Here is a 17,743-nt window from a genome sequence, read left to right as displayed (position 1 = left end):
ATTGCTTTGGCTATTCTGGGTCTCTTAATTTTCCAGATAAAATTCAGGAGTGCTTTTTCTAGTTCTGTGAATAATATCATTAATATTTTGATGGAAGTCACATTAAATCTGAATGTTGTTTTTCATAGTATGCCCACTTTGACAATATTAATTCTGCCTATCTAGGAACATAGGAGCTCTTTCTGTCTTCTAAGGTCTTCTTCATTTTTTTTTTCAGAGTACTATAATTTTCATTATAGAGATCGCTCATCTCCATGGTTAGATTAATATTAATACCAAAGGATTTTTTTGAGATTACTATGAATGGAAGAGTTTTTCTGATTTATTTCTCAGCAACATCACCATTCATGTATAGAAAATATATTGATTTAAGAACTTTGGTCTTATATTCTGGTACTTTGCTGAATTCATTTATCAGCTCTAGAAGTCTTCTGGTGAAGTTTTCTTTATTTTTCTTTTTATTTTTATGAGGAGAGAGTCTTGTAGATATAGGATTATATCATCAGCAAACAGAGATAATTAGACTTCTTCCTATATGTATTTATTTAATTTCCTTCTCTTGACTGATTTCTCTGGTTGGTTCAACACAATAAATCAATAAATGTGATTTGCCACATAAATAGAATTAAGGACAAGAGTTATAACATCCCCCAATAGATGTAGAAATAGGTTTGGACAAAATACAGCACCTATTAATGTTAAAAATCCTGAAGCAACTAGGGAAGAAATTTACCTCTACATTTTAAAGGCTGTATATGATAAAATTGGGGCTAGATTCTTATCTCAGTTCACAATTCCCAATAAAGTAAGAAGACTCTGGAGAAATTATTCATTCCAGGTACAATGTAGAAAAGTGATCAAACAGTCTGGAAAAAGTATTAGATAAGAAGAGAGAAATCTAAATTTAACATGTGCTTTCAAAATATTAAACAAAAACAAAAACAAACAAACAAAAATAATACCAAAATACTTTGTCCTAACTGAAGCACTCCAAAGACGTACAATTGCCAATTTAAATTTTCCTTGTTATATCTATGAAAACACTAATGTGGTATAGAAGAACTTTGAAAGCTAAAAATTCATATGTCCATGTAATTCAACATAAAACACAAGAGAACCCACTTTGTCTTGTTCCTCCAGTTCCTCTCCTTCCCCTTTGCCATCTCTGTCTTCTCTTCCTCCTTCTTCCTGCCTTCCATGAGTTGAGAAGTTCTACTCCACCATAGCCCTTTGACTATGATATTCTGCCTCACTGGGGCACAGAGCAATGGAGTTCACAGACCATGAACTGAACCTCTGAAATTGTGAACCCCCAAATCAGTGTTCCTCCTTTAAGTTGGCCTTGTCAGGTATTTGAGTCACAGAAATGAAAAACTGACTAACACATCTGATATTTTATTTTTATTGTAAAAATATTTGAGAAGCATGAAGAACATGAAAGAGAATAAAGAGGTGTAATCCACCAACAAAATGTCATATAAACAAAGGTTTATCATTTTGTGATTATTTTTTATTAAAATGTTGAAGTGATGATAAATAAAGGTAAAGCCAAGGTGAATAGTAAGATGAGGAAAGTTAACATGGCAATTAAATATTGCACTTTAGAATGAGGATGAAGTTAGTTAAAGTAGGCAATAATATTTTCTTAAATTATGAGAAAAATATGTACATTATAATAGTTATTCTTTAACTTACTGTAATAGAATAACCACTAGTTTACAGGTGACCAACATCTAACAAAGATAAAATATGAACAATCAAAAAGGCATACGTAGAAAATTTTTGTATTTTAAAAATATAATTAAATATCATTTAGATTAAGGGTTCAGGTTTTGTAACAAAGTCTATTTTATAGCTATTTTTGTTGCTCATGAAACATTATATAATAATAAAATATTACATAATTGCAGTCAATGGAAATAAATAGTTTGTAGAATAGCATTGAGCATTGTAGATTCTCTGTGGTATACAAAAGGAATGTAACCATTCTCAAGGGAGATCCCCAATAGAGAAGAGTTAGGAGGCTACTGAGAAACTGAAGGATAGCTAACAGAAATCCCTCAAGGTCAATAAGATAACAGAGATATGACCTGGACTTTATCTTGTTCCCAGGAGATCAAATCTTCGGAAAACAAAAGAAGTAGACTTGAAGTATTTGAGATATAAAGTTAAACCAGTTGGAAGCAAAATTCTGATTTAAGAATCTGTACTTATAATACCTAATGGTGTCATATCTTTCTCTGTTCTTTCTTTAAATATTACTTTCTTAAACTTCTAGATCAGATTAGTGAAGAGGAACATATTTTTTTTTTCTGAAAGTTTCTGACATTACATTTTTATTTCCTAAAATATTTCCCTTCCATCATTGTAAAATAGATAAAATATAAAATCAAATTTGATTAGTGTGAACTTTGGTAAAATCTGTCCTTCATAGCAGAAATTTGAAAATCTAAAATATGGAAAAGATAGCAGTCAGGAATTAGCAGACCAAATCCACAGAATAGCATACCAGGCAGTGTTTGAAGAGCTAGGACTAACTGAATGGGTTAAGGTGAATGGTAGAGGTTTTCCTGTACATTTTTAGACATCCTGGTGGATGAGTGGATCTGTGGAATGAGTGCCTAATGTGGGACAAAATGAAAAAGGAAGAAAATACTTTTCCATAAAACTTAATGGATAAGGAAGGATGATGTTCAATTGGAAAATATACTATTTTATAATCCAAGTGACAGAGCTGCTAAGATCTAAGGCAAGTATTACTTTCAAATTTATGCTTCAAAGCAAAATGAAAAATAATGTTTCTTTAAGCTCATAAGTGAAAAATGTCTGTATACTATGTGCCTCATATGTGTAGGTATATATGTGTATACATGTGTGTGTGAATATATATATGGACAAGTGCATGGAGTACTGCATACATGGCAAATGTTAAGGGCCCCTAAGTGGCAAGCCACTCCACTTGTGCTAGGTACATGGGAAGCAAACTGCTCACCCTGTAGGCACAGCCCTTGGTGTGAGGCCATGTGTTATGGCTCCAGTTCTTGCTCCATGACCTGCTCCTCAAATGTTTGCTGCAAGGACAGTTATCAAGAAATTGTATTGGTGGCTGTCTGTAATCTGCTTAGCTACTGCCTGAGTATATATACATGGTAACTATGCAATAAAATCAGACTTCCTTCCACTCTGGAGGTCTTGAATCATGACTCTACAGCCACACCCTCTTCTACCCTGTTCTATGGACCTCCTTCCTCGCTGGGTGAGAGAGAGCCCATACACGTGTGTATGTGTGTGTGTGTGTGTGTGTATGTGTGTGTGTATGTGTGTGCACACACACATACACACACACACACACATATATATATTATATATAATATATATATAAAATTATCTAAAAATTATGTATTTTTTGTAAAAAGATTATCAAAGACATCAAACATTAAAGATTTTAATATAATTATAAAATAAATCAATAAGTAAACATATTACCTGGTTACTACATAAAATAATCACATTATTTATCTTATAGTAAATGTATATATACATAAAATGTATAGAATGTTCTTATGTTATCTTGATAATTACTCCAAAACAGTAATACTAAAAATAAAATAAATAATTAGATCAAATAATTTATGTTTTTAAAATGTATTTCATATTTTAACAGAATTATTAGTTGATTTCTTATATCATAAAAAGGAGTAATGGGTTGTCATTTTAGTCTTCAAATTTTTACTCTTGCCTTTTGATAAAATCAAGATAATCTATTTTTGTTTTTAGGTTGTAGTATGATCTAATGTATTCACCATGGGAAAAGAAAAATGCATGATTCATGTGATTATTTCAACAAAAATGATAATATTTTGCATAAATTTGCCCCAGTAATAATTTTTAAATTATTGATTTTATTTGCCATCTCTCAATGATGTGGCTTACTGTATAAAAATTCCCTAAATACTGCTGCTAGATTTAAAATAAAAGAACCAGAAGCAAAGAAACTGGACTTATAAATATGTAATAAAAAATAATACAAAGAGAGTAATGTAGATAAAATTGTTAGAGATTAGGGAAAATATTTTAGAATTTTATCAATAAAGACTATGTTGTTCATAATAAATTATATCTTTCTTCTCTCTTTAATTCTTTTTTACACCCAATATCTTTAAAAGAGAAAAAAAGGGGAGACCAAGCGACAAGGAAAAAGAGAAAGAGAGAGAGAGATGAACCCTCTGTGATCACAGAATTTGTGCTACTAGACCTTTCTGATGATCTTGAACTTCAGATTGTGATTTTCCTGGTTTTATTTCTCGTGTACGTATTAAGTGTCCCTGGGAATCTGACTATCATCACTCTAACCTTGGTGGACTCCTATGTATAGGCTTCTATATATTTCTTTCTCCCAAACTTCTCTTTTTCAGAAATCCCATTTACAACTGTACATACGTATCCCTAAGTTTCTAAGCACTACTGTCACCCAGGATAAGACCATTTCCTATAACAACTGTGCAGGTCAACTCTTTTTGTCTTCATGGGGAAGGTTCTCACTGCTACGTCCTATTACCACTGTGTTGCCTTCTGCAAGCCCATTCATTACACAACCATTATGAGCAGGAAACTCTGCACCCTTCTTATGCTGTGTGCCTGGGCGGGTGGGTTTCTGACCATTTTCCCACCCCTGATGCTTCTGCTCCAGCTGGATTACTGTGCTTCCAATGTCACTGATCATGCATGTGATTATTTTCCTCTCTTACAACTGTACTGCTGAGATACATGGCTCCTAGAAGTCATTGGTTTCTACTTTGCACTGGTTACTTTGCTATTCACTTTGCTATTCACTATCTTAGTGGTTTTATCTTACATGTACATTTTTAGGACAATTTTGAGAATTTTATCTGCCAGTAAGAGAAAAAAGGCTTTCTCCACCTGTTCCTCTCACATGATTGACATTTCTATTTCTTATGGAAGTTGTATATTCATGTATGCTAATCCGTCTGCCAAAGAAAAGGCATCACTGACTAAAGGAGTAGCTATTCTCAACACCTCTGTTGCCCCCATGCTGAACCCTTTCATCTACACCCTGAGGAACCAGCAAGTAAAGCAAGCCTTCAAGGATGTGGTCCACAGGGTAAGGTATTCTACAAATAAATGAATGAAACTTTATTCAAATACAAATGACACTATAAAAAGCAACTTGATAAAATATTGAAATTCATAAATATCTTTATTAAGTATTCTTGTCCTCTATTTTTTTAAATGCCACATTATACTTAATTTGAGATTTTCCTGATCCATTTCCTCTACTTCCACAACCAAAGTATATCCAACATATTGTTAACAAGTTATTTAAAAGTATGCCTAAATTTTCCAGTACAGCATTTTCTTGAAATGGTATGTATTTACTTAAAACACACTCTATGATATGGTAAATAGTTTTAATTCTTAGTCCTTACATTCCAACTGTCTGCTAAAATCTGGAAATCAAAGGATTCAAATACAAGAAATTAAAATCGTAATGTCTCTCTGAGAAATTCAATCTTTAGGAATTTTTATGATTTTTAGGTGAACACATGGCTTTGAAGTTAATGTTTCCAGTAGCTTTTTGAATTAAATATTTCCAAGGAATTTCACATATGTATTACATTTATTTATTCAAAAATATGTCCACTAAAAAATGATTCAGCAATTGAACAATTTTGTTCTTGCTCTTATGCAGACCTAATCAAGAGAGGAAAAAAATAAGTAAATAGGCGATCACAATGTAATTTTATAAGTTTTATGTCTCTATGAGAAACATATTGTACATTTTTATTAGATTATTTTATGCATAGATGGATACACTACATTTATGTATTTATTTATTCATTTATTTATATTCTGATGATCAAACCCAGTGCCTCACGTGTGCTGAACAAGTGCTCTACTACTGTTCTACAATCCCAGCCTCTATATTGTACATATGTAGAAACATATTGAGAAATAAATAATAGTTTCCTTATAACATTAATAATTTACATAATTTTACCAATAAGTAAGATAGAATAATTGTTATTTTATTTATTGTACCAGGATAATAGCCATGATATGGATAACAAGTAAACAAACAAACAAACAAAAATATATATATATAATCTCACAGCCTCCAATAAATAGACATGTCACTTATAACTAACATTCTCTCTTTCTCTCTCTCTCTCTCTCTCTGGGGACTGGTACATGAACTCAGGGACACTCAACCACTGAGCCACATCCCCAGCTCTATTTAGTATTTTATTTAGATACCCCCTCAACATTTCATCCTACATTACATTACAGTTCTTTGTCCAATATCAGAAACTGTAAACCCTTTTGCAAACCTACTATTTATATTGTAGATAATAATTGAAGATGAAAAGATATCCCTTTTTCTTGAATAGGCAGAATTAATATTGTCAAAATGACCATACTACCAAAAGCACTAAACAGATTTAATGCAATTGCAATCAAAATTCCAAGGATATTTCTCATAGAAATAGAAAAATCCATCAAGAAATTCATCTGGAAAAATAAGAGACCCAGAAGAGCTAAAGCAATCCTTATCAAGAAGAATGAAGCAGGTGTCATCACTATACAAGACCTTAAACTATACTACAGAGCAATAGTAACTAAAATAGCATGGCATTGGCACCAAAATAGACTTGTAGACCAATGGTACAGAGTACACAGAGACAAACCCACATAATTACAGTTATCTTATATTAGACAAGGTGCCAAAAGCATATAGTGGAGAAAAGATAGTCTCTTCAACAAATGACACTGGCAAAAGTGGAAATCCATATGCAACAAAATAAAATTAAACCCCTATCTCTCACCATGCACAAAATTCAACTCAAAGTGGATCAAGGACCTAGGAATTAAACAGGAGACACTGAGCCTTATAAAAGAAAAAGTAGGCCCAAATCTCCATCATGTCAGAGTAGGCCCCGACTTCCTTAATAAGACCCCTATAGCACAAGAGTGAATAAATGGGATGGATTTTAACTAAAAAGATTCTTCTCAGCAATAGAAAAAAATCAGTGTGGTTAATAGAGAACCTACAATTTGGGAACAAATTTTTACCATATCCACAGCAGATACAGCACTAATCTCTAGGATATACAAATTCTAATTCTAACAAATTAGAATAAATTAAAAAAATAAATAAAGAAGGTAGAAACTCAAAACCCCAAATAATCCAATCAATAAATGGGCCCAGGAACTGAACATATGCTTCTCAGAAGAAGATATACAATCAATCAACAAATATATGAAAAAATGTTCAACATCTCTAGCAATCAGAGAAATGCAAATCAAAACTACTCTAAGATTTTATCTCATTCCAGTCAGAATGGCATCTATTAAGATTACCGGTAAGGATGTGGGGAAAAAGGCACACTCATACACCACTGATGGGACTGCAAATTGGTGCAACCAATATGGAAAGCAGTATGAAGATTCCTTGGAAAACTGGAATGGAACCACCATTTGATGCAGCTCTCTCACTCCTTGGTTTATATGCAAAGGACTTAAAAACAGCATACTACAGGGACACACCCATATCAATGTTTATAGCAGCACAAATCACAATAGCTAAACTGTGGAACCAACCTAGATGCCCTTCAGTAGATGAATGGGTAAAGAAAATGTGGTACATATACACAATGGAATATTAGTCAGCACTAAAAGAGAATAAAATCATGGCATTTGTAGGTAAATGGATGGAGTTGGAGAATGTAATACTAAGTGAAGTAAGCCAATTCCAAAAATCCAAATGCCAAATGCTTTCTCTGATATAAGCATGCTTATTCATAATGGGAATTAGAGGTGCAGCATGGGAGGAATAGACAAACTCTAGATAGAGCACTGGGGAGGGAGAAAAAGGAAGGGGGCATGGTGATAGGAAAGGCAGTGGAATGAGATGGAGATCATCCCTCTAAGTGCATGTGTGAAGACACAAATGTGAATTTATGTTGTGTATAACCAGTGATATGAAAAATTATGCTGTATATTTGTATTATGAATTTAAATGCATTCTGCTGTCATATATAACAAATTAGAATAAATTAAAAAATAAAGAAAGAAGGCATAGAGTCAAGTAATTCATTATGTCACTCATATATGAAATACACACACACACACACACACACACACACACACATAATGTTTATTTCTTAGAAGGTGTGTTAAATGATATTAACAGAGGAAAGAAAGAATGGGGATGGTAGGAACAACAGGGAAATGTTGACCAAGGTGTACTAAGTTATAGTTAATTAGGAGCCAAAAGTTCTGATGTGCTATATATAGCACAGTAGGGTAACTGAAAATAATAATAATGGACTGTGTATATCAGAAAATTAGAGCAGAATATTTTGAATGTTTTCATCATGAAGAATGATACTAGTGAAAGAAGATAATTTTTGTTTAACCCAATTTAAATATTGAACAATTCCATGGTACTTTATTATCATGTATAATGTTTATATTTTATGTATGTTTAAAATTTATTTAATTTTAAAAATAAAATAAAACACATGAAAATTTTTAGTTTTCTGGAAAACTTAATCTTGCCTTCATTTCTGAAAGACAACTTTGCCGGATACAACATTACTGTTTGGCAAAGTTTTTTGTCGCTGTTGTTGTTTTGCTATGTTTCAGTTCTTTGAATTCATAATCCCACCCCCACCTTCTAAGATTTCAGCTGAGAAGTCTTCTGTAGGTATACTCAATGTCCCTTATATATTATTTGTTTCTCTTGTCTTGCTGCTTTCAAGATCCTCTCTTTATTTTCCATCTTCAATGGCTTGAATACAATATGTCCTGAGGTAATCTTATTTGAATGATCCTTATTGGGGACCTTTGCCCCCATCCCCAGATATTCATATAATTTCACATGTTTGTAAAGTTTTCTGCTATCATTTTCTGAAATAATCTTCCTACCAATTTATCATTCTCTCCCTCTTGAATGCTAATGACTTGTACATTTCTTCATGTTTGTCACTGTTCCATAAATTCTATGAACTTTTAAAATTATTTTTGGTTTCTTCCCCTAACATTTTTTCTCTTAAATGTAATTAATTGAATATAGATTCTCACTTTTTGATCAATTCTGTAATTAATGCCCAGAATTCCATTTTTCATTGTATTTTCAATATTTATTTGATTTTTCCTGTTATTTCAATCTCTGTATTAAATTTATCGAATACATTTCTGAATTGTTTCTCTGTATTTTTTGAAGTTCACTGAGAGCTTCCTCAAAACAGCTATTTTGAATTCTTTGTTAAGTAGTTTCTACGTATCTGTCTTTAGAACCAGTCATTGATTCCTTATTTTGTTTACTTGGTGACATCATGCTTCCTCAATTGTTCTTAATTCTTGTGGTCATGCATTGATGTCTACTTGTTGAAAATGTATACATGTTTTTTCAGTCTTTTCAGTCTCACTTTGTTAAGGAACGTCTTTTAAAGGTAACCTGATTCAGAGATTCTGGGTAGATATCTGGCATGATCCCTAAGCCCATAAATACTGCAACCATTGCCACAGGGTTGCCACAGCTGTCAATGTGGGCTATAACTCTTTGGCCTTATAATCTTGGACTGCAAAGAGTAGCTCAACATTGGAATGTAAATGTGTGGCCATTGAACCTGGTGCAGTGCTGGGGCAACCTGAAGTCTACAACTGCTATGGTCTTTCATCCAAGAGATTTGTCCAAAACCCAAGTCCACAGCTGTTGACTGGTAGTTTTGAGAACCAGAAAGTGAGTAAATCCCCAAAGGATTTGTGCTTTCTCTTGTGCCAGGGTGAATCTAGAAGTTTAGTCCATGGGTACAATCTTAAGTCAATAGTCTACCTGGTGCTGTGTTTATTGTGGTAGGTCTGGAATTGGGGCCTAAGGCCAATTTCTTTCTTTCTTTTTTTTTTTTTTTATCCTGAATAGAATTAGATATAATGAAAAAGAAAGGTGAAAGTAAACAAACAGATCTGTTAACCTCCTTTTTTGTTCACATATTAAAACAATCCTCAACAGCTGTTTACCCAATTTCAATTAAACCATTTAAATCACATTGTTGAGAGCCACAGTCAAAGGGGCCCCAGCAAACTTCCAGCTGCCAGCAAACTTCCAGCTGCCAGCTGATGATTGCTAAGGCCAATTTCTACACTCATTTATCTCTCCTTCCCCCATTCAGATGGATTCACTCTCCACACTGAGCTGCCTAGGGTTAGAGAGAGGTGAAAAAGATTATACAAAACCATCCATCATATCGTCTTTGATGTGTCAATTTTTATTCTTATACTACAACCAGTTTCTGTTGATGTTTTACCCGATTGCCTTCGCTGTTCTGAAACTGATTGCATGTGAGTATAGTTGTACAAATTATAAAGCAATGGTGGATAGAGAGTCCTGTTCCACCATATAGCTCTGCCAGTCACAAAATTCCACTCCCCTTTCAAAGAAGTGCAGGACCTGGTAGCTGAACTATGTTTAATTGGTTTAAAACATAGTGACAATTCATTCCCAGAGCAACTTGAGGATAAGTGGGCATATTTTTTAAAAAGCAAGAGTCCTATATTGTTTTTGGAAGTATGTGTAACAGATCAGTCAAAATTAAAAATGAAATATTAGGAGGTCAGGAGAAAAACTATAGTACTGATAGAAACTAAAAATAATGAAATAAAGATAGGAAATAAAAAGGAGCAAGTGATTATGGAAAAAGAGAGTCAGACTGCGTGGGCTCTCTTTCATCCAGCAAGGAGATCCACAGAACAGGGTAGAGGAGAATGTGGCTGTGGAGTTACCAATCAAGACCTCTGGAGACCAAGCAGGAAGCAGGTCTGATTTTATCGCACAGTTACCATGTATATTTACTCAGGCAGTAGCTAAGCCGATTACAGGCAGCCACCAATATAATTTCTTGCTAACTGTCCTTGCAGCAACCGATTGAGGACTGGGCCTTGGAGCAAGCACAGGGACTGCAACATGTGGCCTCACAACCAAGGCTGTGCCTACTGGGTAAGCAGTTTGCTGCTCACATGCCTAGCATGAGGGGAGTGGTTAGCCACTTAGGGGCCCTTAATATTTGCCATGAATGCAGTACTCCATGCACTTGTCCCCATAGAAGGCCATTCATTATTTAAGATTTTGAGAAAAGATTTTAAAGAAGCATATATAATAGGATATTTACATAAAATGCTATGTTTTGTCTGATACGAGATTTGTCTTATTTGTCCTCTAAAACTATCAATAGGTTACACTGCTGACAAATACGCAAATGATGGGGATTAGATACTTAACTAACTTCTTAACCACTTTCTTTCTCAAGCATTTATATGAATGTATGTTGCCTCATATGGTTTTTGTTCTGTTTAGAAAAAAATAGATAAGTAAAATATTTGGTCAATACCTGATAATCAATGAATCTCAAACAATGATTGCTATATTTATTACTGTTAAAGGATTTAGGGAGAAAAATAGGAAAATTATTCCTATTTGTATTTAAAAACAGAGGCCATGGAATGCAGCTTTCATAGATAGGAAATAGTTTTTATTATTTATACATAAATATGTTGAATCAGTCATTTCAATGCCTTTCAAAATGTGTATCAACCATAAATTCAACACAACTCAACACCATTGTATTTTTCTGAGTTAACTAGTGGTTTACTCATCTTTCCCTCTCTTCTCTCCTCTGTCCCACTTTCAGATCATCTCATTTTCCAATCCATCAGCGGTTGCACTTCTGAAATTTAATAAACACATGCTTTGCATACTTGTTATATATGAAAAAAATAAGAGGAAATTGCTAAATAGAAAATGTATATTATATATAAACTTATGTATGATGTATGAGTATTATACTTTTCTAGTTATAAATTTATATCTCTCAATGCAGAACAATTTTAATACATAATTTTAAATATTTAATACCAGATTTCTAAATATTTGTTTTCTTGCTTCATAACTATTCTTGCAGTAAGAGAATGTCATGTGTAAAACTATAAGCAATAGTTCAATGAAAGTATACAATACAATGAAGGGGAGTAAATGCAACTTTTAGCAAATATTGTTATGACATTAGTTATAGGCATAGGAAGTCTCTCCCTAAATGTAAATGATGATAGAGGGATAAAACTCATCAGAGATCCTTAACACAGGTCATTTCGGAAGACTTTTAAGTAGCGTTTTCTACCATCTCCCTGTGTTATTGTAAAGAAGATTTGACTGAATTGCCAAAATTCAAGAGACACAAATATGCTAACATTCCTGAAGATAGATCTAGAATTTCTCAAAGTAAAAAATATGAATTCAGGGCTGGGGTTGTGGCTCAGTGGTAGAGTGCTGGTCTTGCATGTGCAAGACCCTGGGTTTGATCCTCTGCACCACATAAAAATAAATGAATAAAATAAAGGTATTGTGTCCAACTACAACTAAATTTTTTTAAATGAATTCAAACAATCATAGGAGAATCAAATTCTAAATCCAACTTTTATACACCCAATATCACATGTTATTTATATACTTGCGTTTTTAACATCAATACATTTTATATTTTCTTTTAATATTAATAAAAAAGACCAATGTCAATAATTAATCTTTTTTTAATGATGACCCTTCTTGGCATTCTTTGTTTGCTTAATGAATTCCCAAGGTAATAAGAGACAGATAAATATAACACAACTCCACTTCTATATCATACATAGATTGAAATAGTTCTTATTTTATATTGTTCAAATCAGCATTTGCAGGAAAATGTAGCATTCTCTGAAGCCTAAGGAAAATGTTATATGCATGAGGATTATAGGTTTGCAAAATATTTATTTAAAACGTTTGTGTAAATGCAGAAAAAAGTTTTTTAAAGTATTTTGTATTGTATGGAACGGACAAATGGAAGAGTACTTTAGTTAATGTAAACTTAACTCTGTTTACACATGGATCTTGTGAGACAGAGAAAAGTATGATTGATTGTAATATAAAATGTTCCAACAAGTTTACTGTAAAAAGAATTAATTTTCTTGTTGGTCAAATACGACTGGTCTCTAATTAAAGTGAACAAAATTTCAGAGATCCATGAAAAGGTTAAATCACCACATTTGTTTTGAGAGTACAAAGGAAATCAAATATATTGCTGAATCATTTGGCCAGATGTGAAATATGACTATTTAAGAAACCCAAGTAGTAGAATTTCAGACTTGATCATCAAGAAATACTAGAAAGTAAACTTGTTATTCTTCAATTATTTAATATTCAATATTAAAAGTGTTCTAAATCTATAATTATATTTTGAAATGTATAAATTAAATGTACTATGTATTATGTTAGAGAATAACAAAATTACTTGTTATTTATTACTGGTAATACCATCAATGGGGTCCCAAGACAAGAACACAGAAATGTGTGGATTTTTTTTTCTTTTTCTTTTGCTATTTATCCCTATGGTTGCATGTTATTCTGTGATGGAAATAATATTTAAACAGGGCATTCTCTATCTGAAAGAATATATTCTCCCCAGTAAATGTTATTTTGATCATCCAATTGTTCATTTACTACAGCAATATTGTAAAAATGATTGAATCATGCATTTTATGAATTAAAAATTTCTAGACAATGATTTGTTTTGGTCCTTTTACTAGAAAAGTAAATGAGGAAAGGAAAGTAATTGCATTAGCCACACCTTGAAGTATGAAATTTAGGAGAGGATGCTAACACATTTCCATGAATAAACATGTATTTTCTAATGTGAGATGATTTTTACAGTGACTGGTTGTTAAACCTGTGAAAGTTGCCCAAACTACATGGGACTGAGTTACTCAAAATATAACACCTGAAGGTAAGCCTAAATAAGCATTGAAGATTTTCAAACTCTTATTTTATTATGCTGTATTATAGATTAGTTTTGTAATATTGAGGAAAGGAAAATATATTCATGTATTACAATATATTCATGTGTTTTACAAAGTAAATATCTTTATAAATAAATAGAAAATTAATTTTAAAGAAATACTGGAAGAAATAGCTTCTATTTAAATATTATAATTGTAACCTTTTACCCATGTCTGGTAACAGTATATTTTCAATGAAGAGGACCAATATTTAACTTCTGGTAATACAAGTTATTTTGATGCAAGATGCAATAGAAATGGGAGGGGGTTACTGATGAATACAAAGTTTTATTTTATTTTACATAAAACTCATCTTTATGAATCTTTGTAAAGTGTTTTGCCCTATCTTCAATCTCATGCTAATATTTTTACATTATAGGGGAACATACATTTTATGTTCTAAAGGGGTGGAAAAAGGATTGACAACGAAAAACCACACTGTACCCACAGAATTCATTCTACTAGGGCTATCAGATGACCCAGAGCTTCAGGTTGTGATTTTTCTCTTTTTAATTATCACATATATATTGAGTGTCACTGGAAATATGACAATCATCACTCTCACCTTGGTGGACTCCCATCTACAGACTCCTATGTATTTCTTCCTCAGGAACTTCTCTGTATTAGAAATCACCTTTACAACTGTCTGTATCCCTAGATTCCTGGGCACAATTATTACTAAGGACAAAACAATTTCATATAATAATTGCACAGCTCAGTTATTTTTCTTCATCTTCATGGGTATAACTGAATTTTACCTTCTAACAGCCATGTCCTATGATCGCTATGTAGCCATCTGCAAACCCCTGCATTATACCACCATCATGAACAAGAGAGTCTGCATATTGCTTGTCTTTTGTGCTTGGCTGGCAGGATTCCTAAACATCTTCCCACCAGTTATTCTTTTTCTCCAGTTAGATTATTGTGGCTCCAATGTCATTGATCACTTTGCTTGTGACTATTTCCCCCTATTGCAATTATCCTGCTCAGACACATGGCTCCTAGAAGTGATTGGATTTTATTCTGCAATAGTGATTCTGCTTTTCACTTTGGCATTAATAATTCTATCCTACATGTTCATCATGAGGACAATTTTGAAACTCCCTTCTGCCAGTCAAAGAAAAAAGGCATTTTCTACATGCTCCTCTCACATGATTGTCATTTCCATCTCTTACGGAAGTTGCATATTCATGTATGCTAATCCTTCTGCAAAAGAAAGAGCATCATTGACCAAAGGAGTTGCTATTCTCAATACCTCTGTTGCTCCCATGATGAATCCATTTATATACACTCTGAGGAATCAGCAAGTAAAGCAAGCCTTTAAGGACACCATCCAGAAAGTGATGCTTCTCTCTGGTAAATGAAAGTATTAATAATGATAGAAAAATAAATTTCTTGTTAATGTTTTTCTGTTAGGCATAACCTCTCAAAACTTTCCTTCACTTATGGTGGTTGTTTTTTTTCCCTCCCATGTCTTTGTTAAAATTTCTCTTCTTAATAAATTTGATAATTCTAAATATTGCTTCAGAACTTTCTAATATTTCAAATATTTTATTCAAATGTATTTGGGCAAATGTGAATATCTGGATTAATGACTATGATTTTAAATAGGAGTGGTTTGCTTTGGAATAGATAAAGGGCATTTAGTTTGATAGCAAGTGGATCAGGATAGATGTAGAATTTAGAAATTTTCATTCTTACCTAGTATTAAATGTGAGTGTTAATAATAAAAATAATTATGACAATAATGAGAAGAAATAGTAAGAAAAGGAAAGCAGAGATAAAATAAAGTTTTTCAGTATTATTATACAGTAGGCAAATTCTTTTTTGTTTTTTAAACAATTCATACATTTTTATTCACAAGCAGAAAAAAAAACTATGATGTCACAATACATTGGCAATCATGATAGAAGAAGCAGATCAACCATGTTAAACTATGAAAAATTCTATCATGGACTGTATAAGAATTAAATCTTGGGCTGGGGATGTGGCTCAAGCGGTAGTGCGTTTGCCTGGCATGCATGGGGCGGTACTGGGTTCAATCCTCAGCACCACATAAAAATAAAATAAAGATGTTGTGTCCACTGAAAACTAAAAAAAAAAATTATTAAATCTAAGGAATAAAATCCGTATACTTATTAACCTAAATTTATAAAGCTTGTTTAAAGATGTCATTCTATACAAGCTACTCTTGCTAAGGTGTCTTTTAATGACAGGTTTTAAATTTTTTGATGAACCCTAATTCTGGATCTTTTATGGTTAATGCGTTCTATGACCTGAGAAACCTTTGGCTACTCCCAAGTCACAAAGATATTCACCAATGTTGTCTTGAAAAAAAATTTTCATATTTTTTAGCAAATACATTTATATCTATGATTCAACTCAACTTCATTTTTGTGAGGTAGGGGGCTCGTGATTCATTTTTTTCCAAGTGGATATTAAGCTCCACTAGTCTGCCTCCATTTACTGAAGACTTTCCTTCCCTGTTTGATTGCTTTGACACCTGTGTTAAAAATCAAGTTGTCAGATAAAAAAATGAATGTATCACTTTTATTTAATATGCACTGCATGCACATGATGCAGATAAGGAACAAGCTTATTAATCATGCATTAAAGATAAGTCAGACTGGTACTGTTGCCCAATGTGCACTGAGTCAATTAGGATGTTGCTCAAAGTTTTCTTATACTTAACAGTGTCATAAAAATAAGTACAGAAGCAGAAATGTGTAGACGTCCCAAAGCATCCTCTTCATTTGGTTTCCTGAGCTTTCTTTGAATTTTGTTTTCCTTTTGCCTTTTCTACAGAGGTATTAGCTGATAATTATGCTTCCTTCTAATATTTTCAATCTTGTGTCTTTTAATCTTGTACTTCTTCTTATAAGCATCTGATTTTGGGCAACTTCTGATAGAATAGGACTTAACATATTACTACCGTGATCTGTATCTTTACAAGTTGTCTTTGTAACTCTGCTATCTTCTGCTTATATGTTATTTTTCTGTCTGGACACATGGCCATCACCTTCACTGTACTTATGTATTCTTTTTTTCTATGGCTGGCTATACTGTGCTGATCCTGTCATATTGATTGCACACACCTAAGTAAATAGGTCCTTCTCTTAATCCATTTAATTCTTACAGTCTTCCATTAAAAATAACATAATGACAAAATGAAAAACATCTTCTTCTTTGGCAGATGTCTTTGCATCAAATTCAAACATTTGCTGTCTGGCAAAATTGTGGTGTATCTGTTGAATCACATCCGAATTGTTCAGGGCCAAACCCTTCATAGCTTCATCAAATCTTGGTGAAAAAATTTTAAACTCCGATAATGTCTCTCCTAAATAGACACATTGATGGGTATGGTTCAATACACATGTTCAATGCCTTGAGTAACACATGCATCGTTAATTATCTGCTTTGTAAAATATACCATATTAAGTCTGGCATACTGAACCTGCTGGTTCTTCTGGCTGGCACTTGAAAGGAAAGTTAAACTATGAACTGCTTTAATTTTTCAAAATTCTCAGGCTCTAAACTCCATATTTCTTTTACTTGGGCCCCTTAGCAACCAAATTCTTTAATGAGCTCCAGTGAGCTTGGTGAAGACCCCAGCATTGCTTTCCATGAGGCACCACTGCCCAGTCTTGCTGGTCATTGTCACTGGCCATACACTGCCCTGCTCTGCCTGGCATTCTCCTGCACCATCTGCCTCTGGCCACATATCTCAGCAAACCTGCCCCAGAGCTAGTCAGGTAGACTAATTCTTGAAACATTTTGACATCACCTAGAATAGATAGGGTGTAGTTGTTGATATGACTTTTTTTTCAATTAAACCTAGGGGGCACATTTAATTCTT

At 33.1% G+C, this 17,743-nt stretch overlaps 1 protein-coding gene and 1 pseudogene across 1 annotated transcript; one reads left to right on the top strand and one right to left on the bottom strand.

Annotated features, from left to right (window-relative positions):
* The first annotated feature begins 4,972 nt into the window (after positions 1-4,972).
* Positions 4,973-15,251, top strand: LOC143398492 (olfactory receptor 6C3-like). Its single transcript, XM_076855393.1, has 4 exons — positions 4,973-5,122; positions 9,614-9,766; positions 10,314-10,365; positions 14,293-15,251. The coding sequence occupies exons 1-4, from the start codon at positions 4,973-4,975 to the stop codon at positions 15,249-15,251; spliced, it is 1,314 nt and encodes a 437-aa protein (XP_076711508.1).
* A 1,385-nt stretch (positions 15,252-16,636) lies between these two features.
* On the bottom strand, positions 16,637-17,542 carry LOC143396988 (ubiquitin carboxyl-terminal hydrolase isozyme L5 pseudogene; annotated as a pseudogene).
* Between the last annotated feature and the right edge of the window lie 201 nt (positions 17,543-17,743).

This window comes from Callospermophilus lateralis, chromosome 4 (assembly GCF_048772815.1).
Source record: "Callospermophilus lateralis isolate mCalLat2 chromosome 4, mCalLat2.hap1, whole genome shotgun sequence".
Taxonomy (NCBI): Eukaryota; Metazoa; Chordata; class Mammalia; order Rodentia; family Sciuridae; genus Callospermophilus; species Callospermophilus lateralis.
The sequence above is the reverse complement of the archived record's forward strand: the minus strand, read 5'-3'. Positions and strand labels throughout refer to the sequence as shown.

Excerpts from the sequence above, each read along its gene's own strand:
- LOC143398492 (XM_076855393.1), top strand. The coding sequence starts at position 4,973 with ATGTATGCTAATCCGTCTGCCAAAGAAAAGGCATCACTGACTAAAGGA. Across the intron at positions 5,123-9,613 it reads TCAAGGATGTGGTCCACAGG|AGTAGCTCAACATTGGAATG; the intron begins GTAAGGTATTCT and ends TGGACTGCAAAG. Across the intron at positions 10,366-14,292 it reads TGTTCTGAAACTGATTGCAT|GGGTGGAAAAAGGATTGACA; the intron begins GTGAGTATAGTT and ends TATGTTCTAAAG.